This window comes from Tyto alba, unplaced genomic scaffold, assembly GCF_018691265.1.
Source record: "Tyto alba isolate M040663 unplaced genomic scaffold, T.alba_DEE_v4.0 Super-Scaffold_1, whole genome shotgun sequence".
NCBI lineage: Eukaryota > Metazoa > Chordata > Aves > Strigiformes > Tytonidae > Tyto > Tyto alba.
In genome coordinates this window covers 19,958,916-19,977,533 of record NW_024881261.1, presented here as the reverse complement: position 1 = coordinate 19,977,533, position 18,618 = coordinate 19,958,916, and the positions used below count along the sequence as shown (strand labels likewise).

General features: G+C 40.6%; 1 protein-coding gene across 1 annotated transcript; it reads left to right on the top strand.

The window, feature by feature from the left end:
• Positions 1-4,299: 4,299 nt before the first annotated feature.
• Positions 4,300-17,462, top strand: FAS (Fas cell surface death receptor). Its single transcript, XM_033001772.2, has 9 exons — positions 4,300-4,391; positions 10,887-11,052; positions 11,634-11,768; positions 13,744-13,855; positions 14,350-14,414; positions 14,784-14,861; positions 14,995-15,068; positions 15,555-15,579; positions 16,405-17,462. Exons 1-9 carry the CDS (start codon positions 4,362-4,364, stop codon positions 16,818-16,820), a joined length of 1,101 nt encoding a protein of 366 aa, XP_032857663.2. The 5' UTR covers positions 4,300-4,361; the 3' UTR covers positions 16,821-17,462.
• The last annotated feature ends 1,156 nt before the right edge of the window (positions 17,463-18,618 follow it).

Here is an 18,618-nt window from a genome sequence, read left to right as displayed (position 1 = left end):
AAGTCCATAATCAACCCTAAGATAGAAACACATCTACATTTATGGTAAGGTTATAGTGATTGGCTGTAGGAGCAACCAGGCATCCAGCCAATTTGCTTTTCCAGTCTAAGGAAATGCTCAGTTTGTTTGAAAAATGACTTTTTTTTTCCTGCTGTGAAGAATGCATTGACGTCATCAAACTGGGTCTGTTGAACAAAAGCATGGATCCAGGGCTGCGTCAAGAAGTTGAATTACAAGAAAAAGGACACACATCTGTTTTAGATTTCTTTTACAGTGACGACTATTCCCAATTCTCCTTTATCACCTTCTGCAGATGAGGACTGCTAGACAGGACAAGTGACTTGATACAAGTTTCAGTTTCCGCTCTGTTTTATTCCACTCTGGTTTGTTGTGTTTCCTCTCTGTTTAGTTGCTAGTGTGGGATTTTTTTTAGATAAACACTAGCATCTATGGCTCCACAGGCCTGTGTATCAGATCACTATTACTTCTAGTAGGAACATGCTGATGCCAGAACTCCCCAGTCTGATTTGATGTAACACCATGCAGCACCCTCACAAGAAAAAACAAAACACAGGGCATTCATAAACCTCTCCGATCACACACTGCTTTCCCATTTCTATGCTGTTGTATCAGCTTCTCCACCTGCAGAATGGGGTGTTTGGGCCAATACAGTGCTTTGCTACCACATCATCTGACCTTTCAGTATACCACTAACCCAGGTGATTAGAAGAACCTCAAATTTTCAGAATCTGGCCATATCACACTGCAACAAAATAGCAAATAGTTACAGTGGTTACAGATCATTTCTGGTCCGCAAGACCATAGACCAAAGGGTGCAGCTGGTAGGTGGAGCAAGGTCACCATTTTAGTGTTTCACAGAAGATTTGGAAAGCAAAGGGCAAAGCATTCCACCATAAAACTGTACTCCGTAAGAGCTGATGATTTATGGACTGATGCCATTCCATCATTTCCCAATAGGGTTATCTGATGTTTGTGACAAGAGCCACAGAATTGAACATTTCTGAACCAAGGATGAAGGAGATGCAATACAGCTGCATGAGTAATGGATTACTCAGTCCAGTACTTGAACCAGAAGTCAAAATTAGGTTGTTCTGAGCATACATGAGGGAAGGAAGAGGCAAAACAGAAAAGCAAAATAAAACAAAATGCACACAGAAAGTGAAACAAAATTGCTCTACTTTGGGCCTGATTATTTAGTGTTTGAGCCTGATCTCCCTTCCCTTAAGGTTATTTACAAAACATGAATTACATAACAAAATGTTTAATTTTAGGTGTCTTCAAAACATATATTCTGTGGTATCTCCTATTTTCCCCCCTTTTCAGCCAAATCAAGTTGCCCAAATACAACAGTAATGTCCCCTAATCCACATTTTAAGGCAAACTTACTATCTACTAAAAGACAGGGGAATAAGTCAACATATACAAGACAAGCAAATTCAAAGCTAACAGGAAGACAATTGTAGTAAAGAGTTCATAATTATTCTCAAATTCAACAGCTCCTACATTTATTATATTAATGTATCCCAGTATAAGTCTTCTGTGCAACAATAATCTTCGAATGTGTATTGTACATCAAAGGAAAATTCAAGTTTGACGGAACTACTTTGGTTAAGTTACACTACATTAATCTAATTGCCCAATCTTAGTACAAAAGAACTGCTAAATAATTACCAATATGCCAAAACAAATCTAAACCTAGTATTGAAAAAAAAAAAAAAAAACAACCAACAGTATATTTAAGTTTAAAAAATCTGTAATGATTTAACAAATAAAGTAGTAGAAAGCAAGTCAGATCTTATGCTTTTTCACCCCCTGTTATTTTCCCTCTGGAATACAAATATGGATTCAACATTTTGAGATGAGACCTATACAATGAACAGGCCTCCTTGACAAATTTTTCTTCACCTGGAGAGACAGAAATTTGGCAATTCGTAAGGTCGTAATACCCTGATGGAGTCAGTTTCTCTAAGCCCAAGTAGGCTTCTGAAAAGGAAATAAAAGGTTTGATGCCAGTTAAGTCATGAACACAGATTCCAGCTCAGCAACTCTCGAAGCCAGAACACTGTGGTTGTGTGTGTCCAAAATTATTCCGCAGGTGTTTTTGCAGCTATCTTGAACAGAATTTCCTATGACCAGTGCACATACATGGACTTAGAACAAAAATAACAAGGGGAAAACAAACAAACAAAACAAAAAAACACAACAAAAAAACACATAGAAAAATGAAAACAGCACAGTATATAAATCAAAAACTTCACTTTAATTCCAAAACCTTACATTTTTAAGGGTGGAATTGCAAAGGGACTAAAAAGTCAGTCTCCGGTGTTAACCCTTATGGAGTTTGATCCCGTCACAATCTGATCTCTCTTTGCACGTTAAGAAAGGTGCAAGGCCATCTGCTGGTAGGAAAAATAGTGCAGCGTCTTGTACCGCTTAGCACTACTCAACTGACACCTGAATTAAGCTTTATATGAAAGGTGAGACAAGAAAATAGTCAAGGCTGCCACTTCTACAAGCCCAAAAAATCTGTTGCAGCCCAAGGAATAGTGCAAAGATGAAAACACTGCCCTTACAGTCCTCACTGATACCAACTCAGGTTACCCAAACAACAGACAAAAAATCCTCCAAACATTGCTGTCTCTTGGTTTGTATCCATTATATATGTATAAAAAATCCACCCAAATAGCTGTAGTTATTAACTACATGAGGTATGACTCCAAGTCCTATGCAGACACTATTGTTTTGACAAGAAACTGGTGGCCTCTCAATGTCTCTCAAAGCTCCTTATCAAGACAAAAACACTCCACCGCAAAACAGATATATGCATGCAGTCGTCACACCTCAGGGGGGCAGGGAGGAGTGTAAACCACATGCCCTAATAGATGTTAGCTACATTAGTGGAAGATAATCGGACAGTTAGGGCAAGAAGCACACGGAGGAGTTACTGAATGCTCATCGATGGCTGCTGAGGGCCCAGTCACATCAGGTTTTGTTTTTAGGACAAACCACAATCCCCCAAGTGATGAATTTGGAAACAACTCTACTGAGCTTTCTTCCGCAGCAGCCATCTAGATCTGGACAAAGTTGCTTGCAGTCCCTACTCTGCCCCTACCCGCACGCAAATTTCCGCTATAATTAACAGCCTCGATTACACACCGATTTGGCTTTTCCCAGTAGGAATTAGAGACATGTAACCCAGACACTGAGCCCAAGAGAGGTGCTTCTTGTTCATCACACTCTATACTGCCAATGGGAAGGCAAAAGTTGATTGTTAAAGGTTAGTCCAGAGGCAGCATCTCTACAAATGTGTCAGCAGTACATTTCGCTTTATCCGGAAGTGGTTAAAAAGCCTGAAATATTTAGAACGGCAGCTATTTTTTTGATGTTATGAGCCCAGCTTATCTATATGGCAGCTAAGAGCAATACCAGCAGAAAATCTGAAGGGTTTCTGAAAATCTGAGTCATAGACACTGAAAAACGGTGTTTAAAATGAAAACGCCAGCTCAATTGCAACCATAGTCTTTCCAAGGCAATGGCATAATGTCAAAACCCGAAAGACCAAAACACATCAGTAACTGACACCATCATGCTATTTGTAACACTATGAAGGAGGCCAGACTATCATTTCAAACCACTGAAAGCTTGCAGGAAATACACATGGATATATACTGGAAATAGCTACAAAATAGAAGCACAGCCTTGAGCAACCCTTTCAATAGGACAGCAAAATGCAGTCCCTCCTTCTGCCCTGAATTTAGACTTTTCTGAATGACTGCTCCACTCCTATGGATTCAGGACTCCCTGCCCCAGGTCCATCCTTCCCACTATTGCAAAACTAGAGCTTGTGCCCTTAGCGCAGAGGCAATCGCTCTACCCAGCAACTGAAGCACAGGAAGAAAACACCTCACGACCAGCCCAAAGCCTGTTGGCATTTTACTTTGTGACCTCAGGGTCGTGCCTGGCATTCACAAGCTGCCAAGAGGGCGCACCCGACCTCATACAGCCCAAACACCATCCCCGTGGGGAGCGTGGCGCCCACGACTCCCCGAAGGGGCCAGCGTGCCCTTGGCTCCCATTCACAGAGGGGCAGCTCAGCGCAGAGAGCCGGCGGCTGCCCTCGGGCAGAACTGCGGGGTCAAGGGGGGGGGGGGCCGAAGCCCCTGCCCGGGGCCGGCCCCTCCGCGCCACCCGTGGCCGGGCCGGGGGGCGGACCCGCGCCGTGTTTACCAACATGGGAGGAGCCGGGCGTGGGCAGGGCGCAAGCGGGAGGGAGCCCGTTCCGTGCTGGGACGGGTCGGTTTCACTTTGCTGGAGGGTGCGGGATAGCGCTGGGCGGCGGAATGGTCCGGGGGCTCCTTCCCCAGCTCCTCGTAAGTATCTGCCCGAGCGGGTGAGCGGGGCGGGCGGCGGGGCCAGCCCCGGCCGGGGCGCTGCCGGCTGGCTCTCTCTCTGATCGCCCCCGGCGCTCCAAACTGGCTTTCGAGATTTCGGCTAATTCATTCAAGCGGGTTTTTGTTTGTTTGTTTTTTTTTTTTGTTTTGTTTTTTTTTTTTTTTGTTTGTTTGCTTGTTTGTTTGTTTTCCATGCCTTTAAAAAACCCACCTTCAAGTTCAGCCACTTTATGGTTTTACAGTCACTTCTTAGGGTGCCACGTGAAGAGAAGTGGGAGTTGTGGAAAAGCGGAGAGAAAGAAAAGAGGGATGGCTGCAGGCAGCTGTCAGGGACACGGGGCCATGTGCCATAGCTGCGGGGGACCCCAGGGACAGCTGACATTGGCCTCGGTCCACAGCCACCGGGACCTGGCCAGAGACACTGGAGAGGCAGGTGCAGTATCCAGGTCCAGCCCTGACCTCACGGTTAGACCTATGGCTGGGCATCTTCCCTGGGCAAAGACCGTGTTTGTGAAAAGCTGACTTGTCATGGATCCCTGAGGTGCAGTGCAAAGTGATCTGGTAAAGCAACAAAACTTCTACCTGTGGCAGAGGAGTTTTGAACCACTACTGACAGTGACCCAGGAAAAGCTAGAGAAATAGCCCAAGTCCAGTAGCATGAAGTACAGCATTTACTGGAAGTAGGGAGGCAGGGCCTTCCTTTCTTGCCTTAATCATCCCCTGGGCACAGTGTAAGTCTCTGAAGCTTCAGAGCTTAGGTCACGTGTCTAACAGTCATCAGTAAAGTTACCTTCACAAACACTCATTTGGAAGGGCTACTGTCGACAAGGAAGATAAGGAAGTGTTGCAGTGTCTGCAGCACAGGGGTCTCCACTGGTGCAGGTACATTAGGCCTAAGAGCTGTAGTGGCAGCAAGTTCCTGGGGGGAGAGAGACCTGGGCACCCGCGGGGGCAGACGCCCTGGCTCTGCCTGCGCCCCGGCAGCCCCGCTCCGAGAACCCAGAGGGAAGATAGCAGGGACCAGGCAGGTCGCTGTAAGCCCCGCTGCGCAGCAGAGCCGTGACCTGCCTGGAAACATAGGTGCAATATACATTGCTTCCCCAACCCCAGTTCTCACTTATTTCAGAGAGAACTCACTGGAGTTCACATTCAAAAAAATCTCTTCACAGTGTGGTTACGTTGCTAATGAATGCAGTTTGCTTTGGGGTTTGGCAGGTTAAAATCAGGTGTTATGGTAAAAACTACGCAAACTCTGATCTGATTTATTACATAACAGGTAGTAAACTATTTAAAGTGATTAAGAAGGTTATATCCATGTCCCTCCACAAAGCATCAGAGCATAGTTAAATAAAAAGAAGCATTTTCATCTGCTGACAGAAGTGTGTATTATATATTCCTGTAAAAAACTGGCAGAAACATCAGTCTAGCTCAGTATCTTGGAGCTATTCAGAATATAAATTAAGATTAAAAAATACTTTCTCTTATTGCACTGCTCTCAGAAAATAAATATAACTATTCTTATTTTGCATTTGCTTCCAGATTTCAGTACCCCTTAGAAAGACTTTAGCACTTCCACATCCTTTACATCTTTAAAAAATTATGGGATTTTATTAACATGTTGTTCCACTACTTATAAATCAGTAAACCTGGGCAGCATTTGATATACTAATTTGATTAAACCAGAACATGGATGCAGTTTGTTGAATTGAGACCTCAATTTTGCAAGGAGCTCCATGTTGCAGTAAAGTATAAGCAGCTGCAGGGATAGTCATGCAAAATAGCAATGGCCTACGTAGTTAGAAAACACCTAACTTTATCCTGTAAAACAAGCTGCAAAGCTACATACCATTTAGAGACACGCTTTAAAGGAATAGGCCATGTTAAAAGAGAGAAGTGTTATCTAAATATTTTGTAATTATCTGATATGACTACAGAGCAGGCAGTTTTCTGAAAATCTGAGACATACCTTTGAAAACAGGACTCTTACATTACTGCACTGACCCTTCTTTCTCATCACCTAGACAACTAATGCACACATTTAAATGTATACATATAAACAGCCATAACGTCACGGGATGACCCAAGACTAAAGTGAAAAGTATAAGGGCCCCAATTTTGGAAAAATGTGTCTGCTCCTATTTTCACAGTTAACTGCCTTTATCTTTGAGGCAACTTACTGAACAGAGGAAGTGCCAACAAGAAAACTATTGTGTTACAAAAGGAAAAGGAAGAAGAATTGCTGAATTTCTGCGCTGTCCAGCTCCTACTCATCCTTAGCCACAATATCAAAGTGAGGTGGGAGCTGTTAATATTGCTCCAACTCTCTCAAACTGTGTAGTATTAATTAGGTGTTTACTAGTATAGTACTCCTAACAATGGAAATTAAAAAAAAAAAAAAAAAAAAACCAAAATGACCAACCATTCAACCCCTGCCCACCCTCCAATATATTGCTATAATTTGCATGTCAGTCAGCCGAGATGTGAAATAGCAATCAATTGAATATGGACAGCGGCTATTTTAAGACACTGGACAGTAACTGAGGCTTCTTACTCTCACAGGTACAGAACATATGCATCTCACATGAAATTTTAGAAGCTCAGGATGCTTCTAGTTGTGAGGAAATACCAACTCCCATTGCTGGGTTTCAGAATATGGAACTGGATTCTTTTTGTCCTTCTCAAACGATTTTAGAACACAAAATAATATTTTTAGTGGTTATTTCGGTACTAACTATAAACTTCTACTTTGGTGGCACAAAAAAAAAAAGAGATGGGAAAAATGGTACTGGAGATAGTGGAAGCAGAAATTACTTAACATAGTAAAAGAATTGGAATAGAGAATCCTCTTACAAACAGTGTGAAATTACCCTTTGAAAAAAACATATTGTAAGGGTTAATGCAAGAGAGATTAATTACATAGAAAACTATTAAAATGGAGCTAATTCTAGCAACTGTGTCAAAAGTATCAGAAGCAAATTAAAACTCAGAAAATTAGTTAGTTTTTCTCAGCTCCCACTAGGGAAAAAAAAAGCAAGAAAAATCCCCTTGTCCCCCTTTTTTTAACACTCAGAAAGCCCCTGATGAGCTCATGCATGTTGCCCCATGTAACAAATGTGGACTAGAAAAAAAAAGGCAACCAAGTTCTGAAGGCATCAGCCTTTTCATCCAAATGCATCTATGGATTACAGATGGGAGAAGCAGTTTGCTAAAAAGAAAATGTATTATAACGATAACAAGAGAAAGCAGTAACATTTTTTTTTCTCAAGGTTAAAAGCTGTAAAGCTTTAAAAAGTCCTGTATGAAAATAACATGTTCACACACTTCCAAAGCTGAGATTACATCCCCATAAAGTAGGTCTGCTGAAACTTTTCAGTTGAAGGAAGTTGACCTGTTATGAAGAATACTCTGATACAGGAAGAACTGGAGGCCTGAGAATCCCAAAATGACACGAGTTTTCAAAGATACAAAAGATCCTGTCACTCTGCCCTAGGAACACAATGAAAACAGGTTTTATAGGTCTCCTTAGCAGATGCCTGTTGGTGAAAGCATTTTGGAGGACTCGGTAGGAGTGAAGGAGGGGGACAAAGTAGAAAGCTCTCTTAAATGCCCGGGCAATTCAAAAGGAGAGAAACAAAAAAAAAAAAAAATGGTCTCGTTATAATTTTTATGGATTCTGCTAAGGTCAGATATCCCCAGTTGATTGATTTTATTCCCATTGACTGCTTAGTTCTATCTAAGTCTTCAGTTTAGACATGACAACCATTTTTTAGGTTAAGAAGAGAAAGGTAGAAAATAGCATCTGTGAGTCATTTTAGGCTGAAAATGCGCAGCCGCTGTTTGAATGTACACATCATAAAAAAGCACCTATCACCCCTGCCTCTGTAAAAGCCCCTAAAGCGCTTCCTTGTTGCTATGAGCGTTTGCTACTTAGTGACAATAAAGAAAGCAATTAAGGTGTGCACAGGAAGCTAAATGACTATTGACTTTTTTTTTTTTTCTCCTAAAAGACACACCGAAATTTTTATATAGGAAATGTATCGCTATTAAGCAGGGGGAGAGAAGTTTGAAAATTAGTGTTGCTTTGAAAAAAAATCTCCAGAGTTTTCTCATTATTCCTCGTACAGGAAGGAGGTGTAAGATGTCCCTGCAAGCAGAACCAATGTAGGTGTTCGGTGCTGCTTAAGTGTCAAATTCTGAGAAGTGATCCCCACTTCTTGTAAGTGTACCAGGAAGTTCATCTCCATGAGTGACAGCAGAGGGCTTCCATTAAAAAGTATTACATTTCTGTCCCCCCTCACTGTATCAGCATAGCTCGTTTGTATGAAAGCATAAGCAAGAAGCAGAGAGGTTTGTTCACGTGAGGGAAGGCTGTGTCTGTGCACACACTGTGATTGCAGGTGCTCAGTAACACACATACAGACACAAATCAGCTGTTTTACTGATACTAATAATTTAGAAAGATGTTTTCTTCTTTCATTATATCCCATTTTCTGCACAACTCTGGCCATTTTCTTTGTGTGTGCTCTAGGCTTGGCCGGTGCCGTTCAGTTTCTTTGCTGTGCCCAGGTACTGTTCCTGGGCGCATTAGGGCCATGATAATCTTCACCCTCCCTCTTCTCTTTACTGTTGCAGGATCTTTCCTCTCCCCCCCCCCCCAAAAAAAAAAAAAAAAAAAAAAAAGGCTTCTCTGGTCTAAAAAGGGGATATTCAGGTGCCAAAAGCAGGGTGCCTGCCTGGGGCTGTGAGGGCAGGCAAGGAGGAGGGAGCTAGGCCCTCACAGCAGGACAGACACCAGCGAGCTGGGACAGGTTCTTCAGAGCATCAGCTGTGGCATTGGAGAGCAGCAGGGAGCAGGCGGGGCCGGTGCCGCACTCCTCCCTCGCACTGCTGAGTCACCACTTCTCCATCAGCGTGGGGAGACAGAGAAGTCATTTCCCCACCAACTTCCTCACGCCACAAGTGGTGTTTGCGTTGGCCTCCTATCCGCTGCAGCCACACCACCTGCACCTTCGGGGCTGGAAGCCACCTGGCACCATCGGCTTTCCTGGGGCAGCCAAAGATCCATCGTGCTGCCTCAGGGTCTCCCTGCCCCAGCACCCCCCTCACTTCTGGACCCTTCTGCTGGCCAAGACCCCATGGCACGCAGGCTGGTCAGGGCATCACGATCATCCAGCTGCAAGAGCCAGGGCAACACATGTCCTCCCAGTGTTGTCCTGTGAGCATCCCCTCCCTCGGCCCAGTCTGACACGTGGCAGAGGAGCAACAGAGGAACAATAGAGGTGCAGGGCTTTACCCTGCTTCACGGAAAGCCAAACCAGACTGGACATATGTCCCTGACTGCATTTTAGTAATTACTTTTTAATCTGACTTTCTATCCCACTTTTCAGTAAGATGGTTCTCCCCAGCAAAAGGAAAACAAATCACACTAATTTCACACATCCATTTGACAGCTTCTGTTAAGGCTCTATAGTGACTTAATAGTATTTCTAGAAGGGAGTCTAGTTCTCCTGCCAACAAGCATTACATAGCTTCACTATACAGATATCTCCTAGTTAGTCCATGCAAAGTATATACAGAATTCTCCACAAACCACTGCCAAGAGGAAGGCAAACTATAGCAGATCTATCCTTCTCATTTTCCCACCTTACTCCCAAAATAGAAAAAAAAAAAAAAAAAGAATGGTTTGGCCTCTGGTCCACAGTGCTTTCTTATTATCATATGAAAAGAGGCAGGACAGCAATGGCTAGTAAAGTCACTACTGACTAGTAACAGGAAAAAAATAAAAAACACCAAGCATTATGCAATTTAACTTGACAGTGCATTCAAAGAAATGGGTTAGGGTGAAAATTAATTTGAAAGGGGAGTGATACTTCTTTCAGGAATATATAGGCATCATCTACTAAGGAGAAAAATAGTTGAATTGGAAAACAAAGCAAAACCAAGATCATTTTAGAAATTGAGTATTTTTGGCCAAGATTAAAACTTTTTTTTTTTTTTTTTTTCTTTCAGAGATGCATTAACACTGTTCAGTTTGCAAGCAACAATAGGGTGGCAAGAAATTAAGAAAGGTATCATTTGAATTAAGGAAGTTCTGTATGGAAGATTATTATTACTGGCTAAGAAAGGGCAGATATAGGCACAGTGATCTGAGGCAGAGAAAGCTCTTCAAGAAAACAATGGGAGTTCCTTTCTTTTACACTGTAATTAGGCACATGAGGTCACCTGCTACAACTCAGAAGTATGGACCTGTTCTTAAGTATGAATGTTCAGATCAGTATCTGTAGTGGTAGGATTGATAGCATTAAATCTAATGTGTCCTTATTGTCCTCTGAAGTAATGAACAACTTTAATAAGGAGGTGATTATCAATATGTTTAGCAATAGAGTAAGAGTACTGATGTAACTCTGTGCTAGTAGTAAAACACCTACAGTTCTCGACAGCTTTTTGGTATAACTTGCTGTTCTTCTCTCCTAGGTGGTTTGCTTCATTATTGAAACACAATGCAAAAATAATACTGAAGCTCTAACACACATAACATACAATAAATTAATTACAAGAAGGATTGTTGCTAAGAGAGAAATTAAGTGTAACCTGGATGAATACAATTTAGGTGCTCAGTGTTGCAAGAAATGTAAACGTGGTGAGTATCATTAAGACAGTGTTGAAAAGCAACAGGAGTGGAAACCACAACACGCACAATTTGCTTTCTGCTGGGATAGCTAAACAGCGTGCTGTGGTTTCCTGGATGCAATGCTTCAATCTAGCTGTATCTAACTATTACAGAATATCAGACACTTCAAAAGTATTTCTTGAGCTCAGTGCACCAATAACTTTTCACTACAGATAGTAGTCCTCACATAACATGCTTGTCACAAGAGGGCTAAGAATTACATACACATCTTTGAAAGAGATTTAAAAAGTGCAAGCACAGGCTTTTGCCTACGAGACTCCATCTATTCATGGGTTTTCCAGCTTTGCGTGCACAGTTTTGTTTGGGGTGTTCTTCAGTCCTAAATTAGAGAAAGAGGAGGGATAATCAGATCTTATGAATACTACACTCCTGAAGAGCAGATACATATGTGTAAAGAATATAGACTCTGTCAATATTTCTAAACCAGGAAGTATTAGGGATTAAAAAGAAAGTGTGATGTAAGACTTAGAGCTGATGGCTTCCATCCAAAGGCATTGCAAAACTTAATTCTTGTTTTTCTGTCTCTACAGGTTTTGTTAAAAGTATCAATTGCCCAACAGATATCAATGCACACTGCAGACCATGTGAAGATGGCAAGGAGTACATAGATCATAACAATGATTTGAATAAGTGTTTGAGATGCTATTTATGTGACAGCATATTCGGTATGTCTATAGAAATAGCAACTCTAGCAATGACTCTTTTTTTTGATACAGGATTTGACTTAAAAGTCTCTACAATCTTTGAACAGTTGCTAGCACACAGATTAAAATGTTTTAGTGGTAGTACATGAAGGAATTTATGACAAAGTCATAAGTTTATCCTCCAGTTCCCTTTCATCAAGCACAAAGTAGGAAGAACAAACTACATTGGTCCGTTATTTCTCCTTATATCTATCCTTGCTCAGCCAGAGCAGTCCTTGCAAAACAGACCCTATACAAACTGGTTAGAGTCAGGGAAGAAAAGCTCTCTCTTTGCCCTCTGTTTAAAAAAAGAGGTGTTATAAGCAGCAAGGATGTGAGAATTCCCAATGGTTTCTTTTGTAGTGTTTCATGTAATTAATAATATTATTTAAAATTGGCGGAGCTGATAGAGTAATGTATTTTATATATTCAAGATGGTGTGTGTGATACAGGGTCAAATTATGAGATGGAGGCATGCCCTGCTGGGTCAGAACAGTGGTCCACCTACCCCAGTATTCTGCATTCAGCAGTGGAGGCAAGAAGTGCTATGTAGAGAAAAGAAGAAAAAAAATGTCTACTTTCTGTTGTCTGTTCCCTGCAAAGTCTACCAGCATCCACTGCTTGTAGGAAAGGATGTTAGAAGGTCCATCCCTACCTTTTTAGTAGGGGTTTTAGTATCTATTTATGAGCCCTTTGTGCATGAACCTGCGACAGGACACCAGGTTCCACAAATTCACTACCTGTTGCATAAATACCCATCACAGATTTTTTTTTTTTTTTCTTAAATCTGTTAAATAGATATCCTACCAGTTCTACCAGGTGTCCTGTAGTTCTAGTATACTTGGATTTAAGGAATGATAGCTCTGCATTCCTCATATCCAAAATCGAGTTTAGTGAGCAGAGACAGCTCTTAGCTCCAATATGGTTGTAGTCAGATCAAATATTGACCTTTAGTGCTTCCGCCTTCTTGTAACACCTCCATATGCGTAGAAATTTTTCCTCTCACTAGCTACTACAATAAGCACTTTTGGATGGGTAATGAAATTAAGTACAGCAGAACAATTCAGTATTTTGTATAGTGCCAGAAAGGAAACTATTAGTTAAGCTGAAGGGGGGAAAAAAGGATAATGGGATGACTTGTCACATTATTCCATGGGCAATAATGTAGTTGAAGAGAAGTCAGTAGAAAACATGAGGCAGGAAGAAAATTACCACTGAAGTTCCATGAGAACCATTCTTAGGATCATTCATGTTTGATATTTCCGTAAGTGGCTTCAGCACTGGTTTCACAATAGAGCTTCATCAAATTTTGAAAGATAACATGATTTCCCATTACAGCAGGGCACTGACTGTAATAACTCAAAAGTTCATTCTATTTCTATATGCCTATGAAAATAGCTTTCATAGTAGGTAGATACTTACAGCAATTGTTAATACAGAAATAATTTTTCATAGATGGAGATAGCTTCATCATAAACACTGAGGACAAAATTAATTCACTTGTTTTGATACTTAAGCAGGAAATATGTTAGCTAAAAAGATAGAGTGGAATTCCTGACCACTGGTGGTCCTCAAGAAGAGATAAAACTTGTCTGTCAGGGAGAGTAAAGAACCTGTCTCTGACATCAAGCAGAAGTATGGGCTACGTGATCTTATGACCTTACTTCTGGCTTACTTCTGAATGGGAAAAGGAAGCTGACAACATTTGGTGTTGCCAAATGAGTCCTCTTCTAGCAAGTACTTTATTGTGTGATCAGGTTTTTGAGCTCTTGGCCAGCAGAGGTCTCTGCCATCTCCATATTTCCAGTACTCTGGCAGCAGGGCTCATATGTTCTTACGATTAAGCCTCACCAGTGCCAGCAGTGGTAAAGCTAAAAGCACGTAAGTCTGAGGACAAGAGCTCATGCTTCTAAAGCCTACTTTTTCAAACTAACAAACTTTAAGAAATTTATTTTAGGTTTGGAGGTTGCAAAGAACTGTACACCAGCACAGAACACAGAATGCACCTGTGCAAAGAACCATTTTTGCAATTCTTCTGTGCCATGTAGCCATTGTGATCCATGTACCATGTAAGTTTATGCCTTCATTGTTAAATATGAAATTGTTAGTATTGTATATTATCACACTTTTTTTTCCAGCCAGTTTCAAGACAGAGGCTAAGGTAATATATAACCTGAGGGAAAACATACTAGTTTTCCTATGCACTTAAGCTTGTTGAGCTGACTTAGCTCAACTTGTATGCACACAGGCTTTCCAAAGGCAGGCAGAAAAACTTGTATACATCTAACAAGTCTGTGTATACTTTTCAAAAAATGTAATGAAGTATCTGAGCTTCCCTGTTGTCTTCCTGTGATCTACTGTTACACCTAGAAAATAGTTTCCAAACTTTTTTCCACTACCATACCTTTACATACCATTTTCATACTTATTAACTTCCAAACTCCAGCATCTTAATATATGAAATATTTAGCTGATAAAGTGTTAGAAGATTTTTATTTTCTCTCTTGACAGAGTTTATAAAGAGATAAACAAATCCCATAATTTTTGTTCATCTTTTCTACAGATGTGAAAGTGGAGTAATTGAAAAACAATGTACTTCAACTTCAGACACTGTGTGTGGAATGAAAGGTACCATTTAAAAACTTAGAATGGTCTAGCATCTTTTTGTATTTTGAGAGGCTATTGTAACTGTATGGTTTTACACAATGACCCACAGTGATTCCTGGCAGTTAAGGGCATTGTATCTACTCAGCCCTGTATTGACCTGTGGAACATGATTGATCTTTTCCCTTGATCATTGTGCAGGTGTAGGAGATATTAGTCCTTTTTAGGGGTGACTTCTGATAGGTAAGACTTTAACAAAGAGGTAGTTTCTGCCATTAGGGGACAACATAAGGGTTTTTATAATCTGATGCAATCCTGTTTAAAATTTAGAGTGTGTTGCTGTATTGCATTTCTTGACTTAATTTTCATGTAACGTTTCTACTGTTCCAACAGAAACACGCGTGCCAGAGTGGACCATTGCTTTGATAACTGTGTTAGTAGTACTAGCAATAGCTGGAGCAATAATCTATTGTAAGTGATTCCCTATTCCTATCATACTCTGAATAAGATATCCAGCTGCTTGCTCAGATGATATTTTATATTCTTAATGTCCAGAGGAGAGATATAATCTGCCCTGGATTTTAAAAATGCTTTTTTGTTTCAGACAAGAAAAGACAGAAGGGTCTTACTAGCAAGGAGAAGCCAGGTGAAGTAGTCCCCAAACCAGGGATTTCTTATGTAAGTATTGTTGCTTAGATCACAAAAAACTCAGCTTCATCCAAGGAACTTTGTTCCATTTAAATTATACTGGGACCCCCCAAGCATGCCTCTTTCTAGGACATTAATGAGGTAAATTTCACCACGAGGACACTTTGGGGAGAAGTAAGAGAAACCCTGCATTATTTCTTCAGGATTTATTGACATGCTTCCTAAGTTACATGACCAAGATCAAAACTTCATAAATCATCAGGCCTCTGCTGACCCAGGGTACCTGTCCGCATGCATACTTTTAGGCAATAGCAATTGTAAGGTGTTTCCCAAAGCTTATCCAAGTCAAAAGAGATCTGTCTGTCTAATCTGATTCCCTCAAAATAGGGGAATAGTGCAGAAAACTAAAATAAATTTACAGAAATCAAATGTCATAAAACGTGTTTATCGTCTTATATAAGGTTGGTGTTGTACAAAACTTGTTTCTACTCATTTGTCTCTTGCTTCTCTTTTCAGGACAATGTACCTCTCATATACACAGGTAAGAGACAAGTAATTTCTCAAAATTCAATAGAAGAAAAAAAAAAAAAAAGAAGAGACATGTAAATCCTATACAAAAAAAAGGGTGTTCTTAGTGTAGACTTTGCCACTGCCTAGAGCTGTCATTCTAGCACAACAGTAACCACTCATTAAAGAAATGCTAATTCATACTGTGCTTATTAAGGTATTTAATGGTATCAAAGTTTTGCCTCAGGAGGAATTTCTGTTGTATAAGAAGCAATTACTAATTGACAACAGGTGATTTTCTGTTCTGCATGTGACATAGACACTAGGAGGCAGCAAACTGGATTTCTAGAATCATCAATAATTATAATAATGGCATAGTCCCACACTCAGCAGTGGGATCACAGAAACAGAAACCTACTGTATGTTCAAGGGCAAATCCACAGTAGTAAAACACAATAGGAAAATAACATAAGCTGCAAGGCCGTATCACAACAAAAGACCTGTCCTGCTCCAGGACCTTTCCAAACGCTATTTTTGGCAAAACAGGTACATGCAGGATGACTGGACTTTACTGATAGAGAAAAACAGAATAGGTTACAGAGTGAACTGAGATTCTATTTCAAGTGGTAGAAAGCAATATGGATGCAACCCTAAATATCTGCATTACCTAGCATCTGGTAGGAACATGTAAAAGCAGACATGCTATATATTGTAAAAAAATCACATGTAAAACATACTGAGTCATGAGTACCTGAAACTTAGTATGTTTTGGATAGGAAAAGTATAAACTCTGAGTGCAAGTAATAAAAAATGGTAAGATGTAAGTGCTAAGAGCATTTATTTCATTATATGTTTCTAGATGTTGACCTGAGCAGCCATGTAGCTGGTATTGTGGAGGAGATGACGCTCCAAGAAGTCAAGACATTTGTTCGTAATCACAAAGTACCAGAACCCATCATAGATCAAACTGTTCGGGATTATTTTAGTGATACATCTGAACAGAAGATTAAGCTGTTTCAAGTCTGGTATCAAAGACATGGAATAAAAGGAGCCTATGGAACCCTAATAAGCAGTTTGAGAGAATTTAAGATGTGCACTGCAGCTGATAAAATTGAGGAAAAACTGAAGGCAGCTGTTTCCATCTGTCAGGAAGAGGGACAGTCTTACAATGATGACACTGAGCAAAGCCAAACCTGCACTCAGGAAGGTAGAAACTCCTACAATGATAGTGCTGACCTAAGTAAAACCTGTTTTGGTAGTTTGGAAGAGACATAGGACAGAGTCATTTGAAAATTATTTCCGACTGAATTAGTATTTTTCCAATAATATAAATAACAAAGCTTTTTAATGCAATTTTAATTGGAAGTTCTGATTAATTCAAGTAAGTTATTATATGAACAAGGAATAATTACAATTTTTATAGAATATCTTTCCTTTAAAAAAAGTTTTAGCTTCTTTTCGGTTGTTAAGATCTGGAAGGAGAAGTTTTATGGCTTATTTAACAAAAAGCTACAATATAAGAGTCCAGCTACAGGATTCACTACCACAAGAAAGAAGAAGTAGTCATTTGAAAAAAAAGTTTAGTCTAAATGTATGGTCCCACATTACTTAATTGATGTGATGTTTTGCTTACATTAAAATGGTGGGATGCTGAATTTTTCAAACTGAAAACTCTGGTGTTAAGAGTCTACGAAGCATACTAGGAAGAATACCTGAACAGAAAAAAAATGTATAATGTACACCTGATTAATTTTGAATATAAGTCTTGCTGTGTAATTAAATTCTACTCCGTTGTAAATGAGATTTTTCCCTTGTATAAAAGTACCTGTTTGTGTATTTATGTGTGTATACATGTGCGAGTTTTCTATGAAAAAGCTCCTAGTGCTAAGTAAAAATTATTTCCCTTGTCTTCTGCAATGATTGCAAGCCTTTTCTAATGTTAAAACCCTTTAAAGAAGCAGGAGCTGAAGCAGCACAGCAGAACCATGATTTTTGGAAGGCAACCTGCAGAAACTATGAAGTCTCCTTAAGCAAGTGCACAATGCTAGCTTTTCTAATGCAGGAACTGATACAACAAAAACATCACTGTCATTAAAAAAAAAAAACAACAAAAAAAAAAACAAAAACAAAACAAAAAAAAAACCCTACATAACATGCAACTTCAGTTTTTTCCTTCTTATCATGCAACCTATAGCTGTCCTTTTTAGGTTTCCTTTTACTCAGGTTAATAAATCACAAAAAGGGAGATGAATCTCCTGAAAAAAAAAACCCTTACCTTTCTTCCATCACAGAGTGCAGAGGACTTGGCTCCTAAATTCAGAGAACCAATAGTGCTAGCTGCTTTGCAGCGAGGCCTTTCCCAACCACCCGCACACTTACTCAGTCTCACAAAATCTTTCAGCGGAAGAGGTGACCTCACTGGAAAAGTTTGAGTTTTCTAGGTCACACAGTAAGCAGGATGACTTTCTTCTTTGGCTCTGCCATCAGTTCCCTAGAGAGAAGCTCCAGCCAGTGTCAGGAGTCAGCCAAAACTTGAGGCGGCTGCCTGGACTCACTCCCACCTGCCAGGCAGGGTGTGCCCCTGTGTGGGTTTGGGTCCAATTGCTGCCACCTGGCCCCAGGGGCGTGGAAAGGGCTGGGCAGGTCTGGCAGCAGCGTGCCAGGTGCTGACAATCAACCCCCATGCAAGGTCAGGCACCAACATCTGCGTGGGGTTGCTCCAAAAGGTCACGTTGCTGGAAGCGAGGTGCCTGGCAGGGCAGTGCATGGCCCTTGAAAATAGCTAGAAGTCTGTGTATGGTGTTAAGCAGGAACCTGATAGGAAAGTCAGGACTTAGATTACCTTCAAAAACTTTAAGCCTTTCATAGAGTTGACCCATTAAAGGTCTGAAGGACACTGAGCATGTTTTGTTGCCAAGCCCACACCTGGTTTAGGTTGTACAGCTCTTCCCCAGGTCTCAAGCTCCATATAGATGTTAACCACTTGTACCAACCTTCCACTCCACTTTGGAGCCTCCTGCCTCTAACCTTTCTGCATTTTCTCAGTGTCTAATCAAACAGCTTGCTGCTACTG

Coding starts and splice junctions, on each gene's coding strand:
- FAS (XM_033001772.2), top strand. CDS start 4,362: ATGGTCCGGGGGCTCCTTCCCCAGCTCCTC. Junction 13,856..14,349: donor CATTGTGATCCATGTACCAT/GTAAGTTTATGC, acceptor TCTTTTCTACAG/ATGTGAAAGTGGAGTAATTG. Junction 15,580..16,404: donor TGTACCTCTCATATACACAG/GTAAGAGACAAG, acceptor ATATGTTTCTAG/ATGTTGACCTGAGCAGCCAT.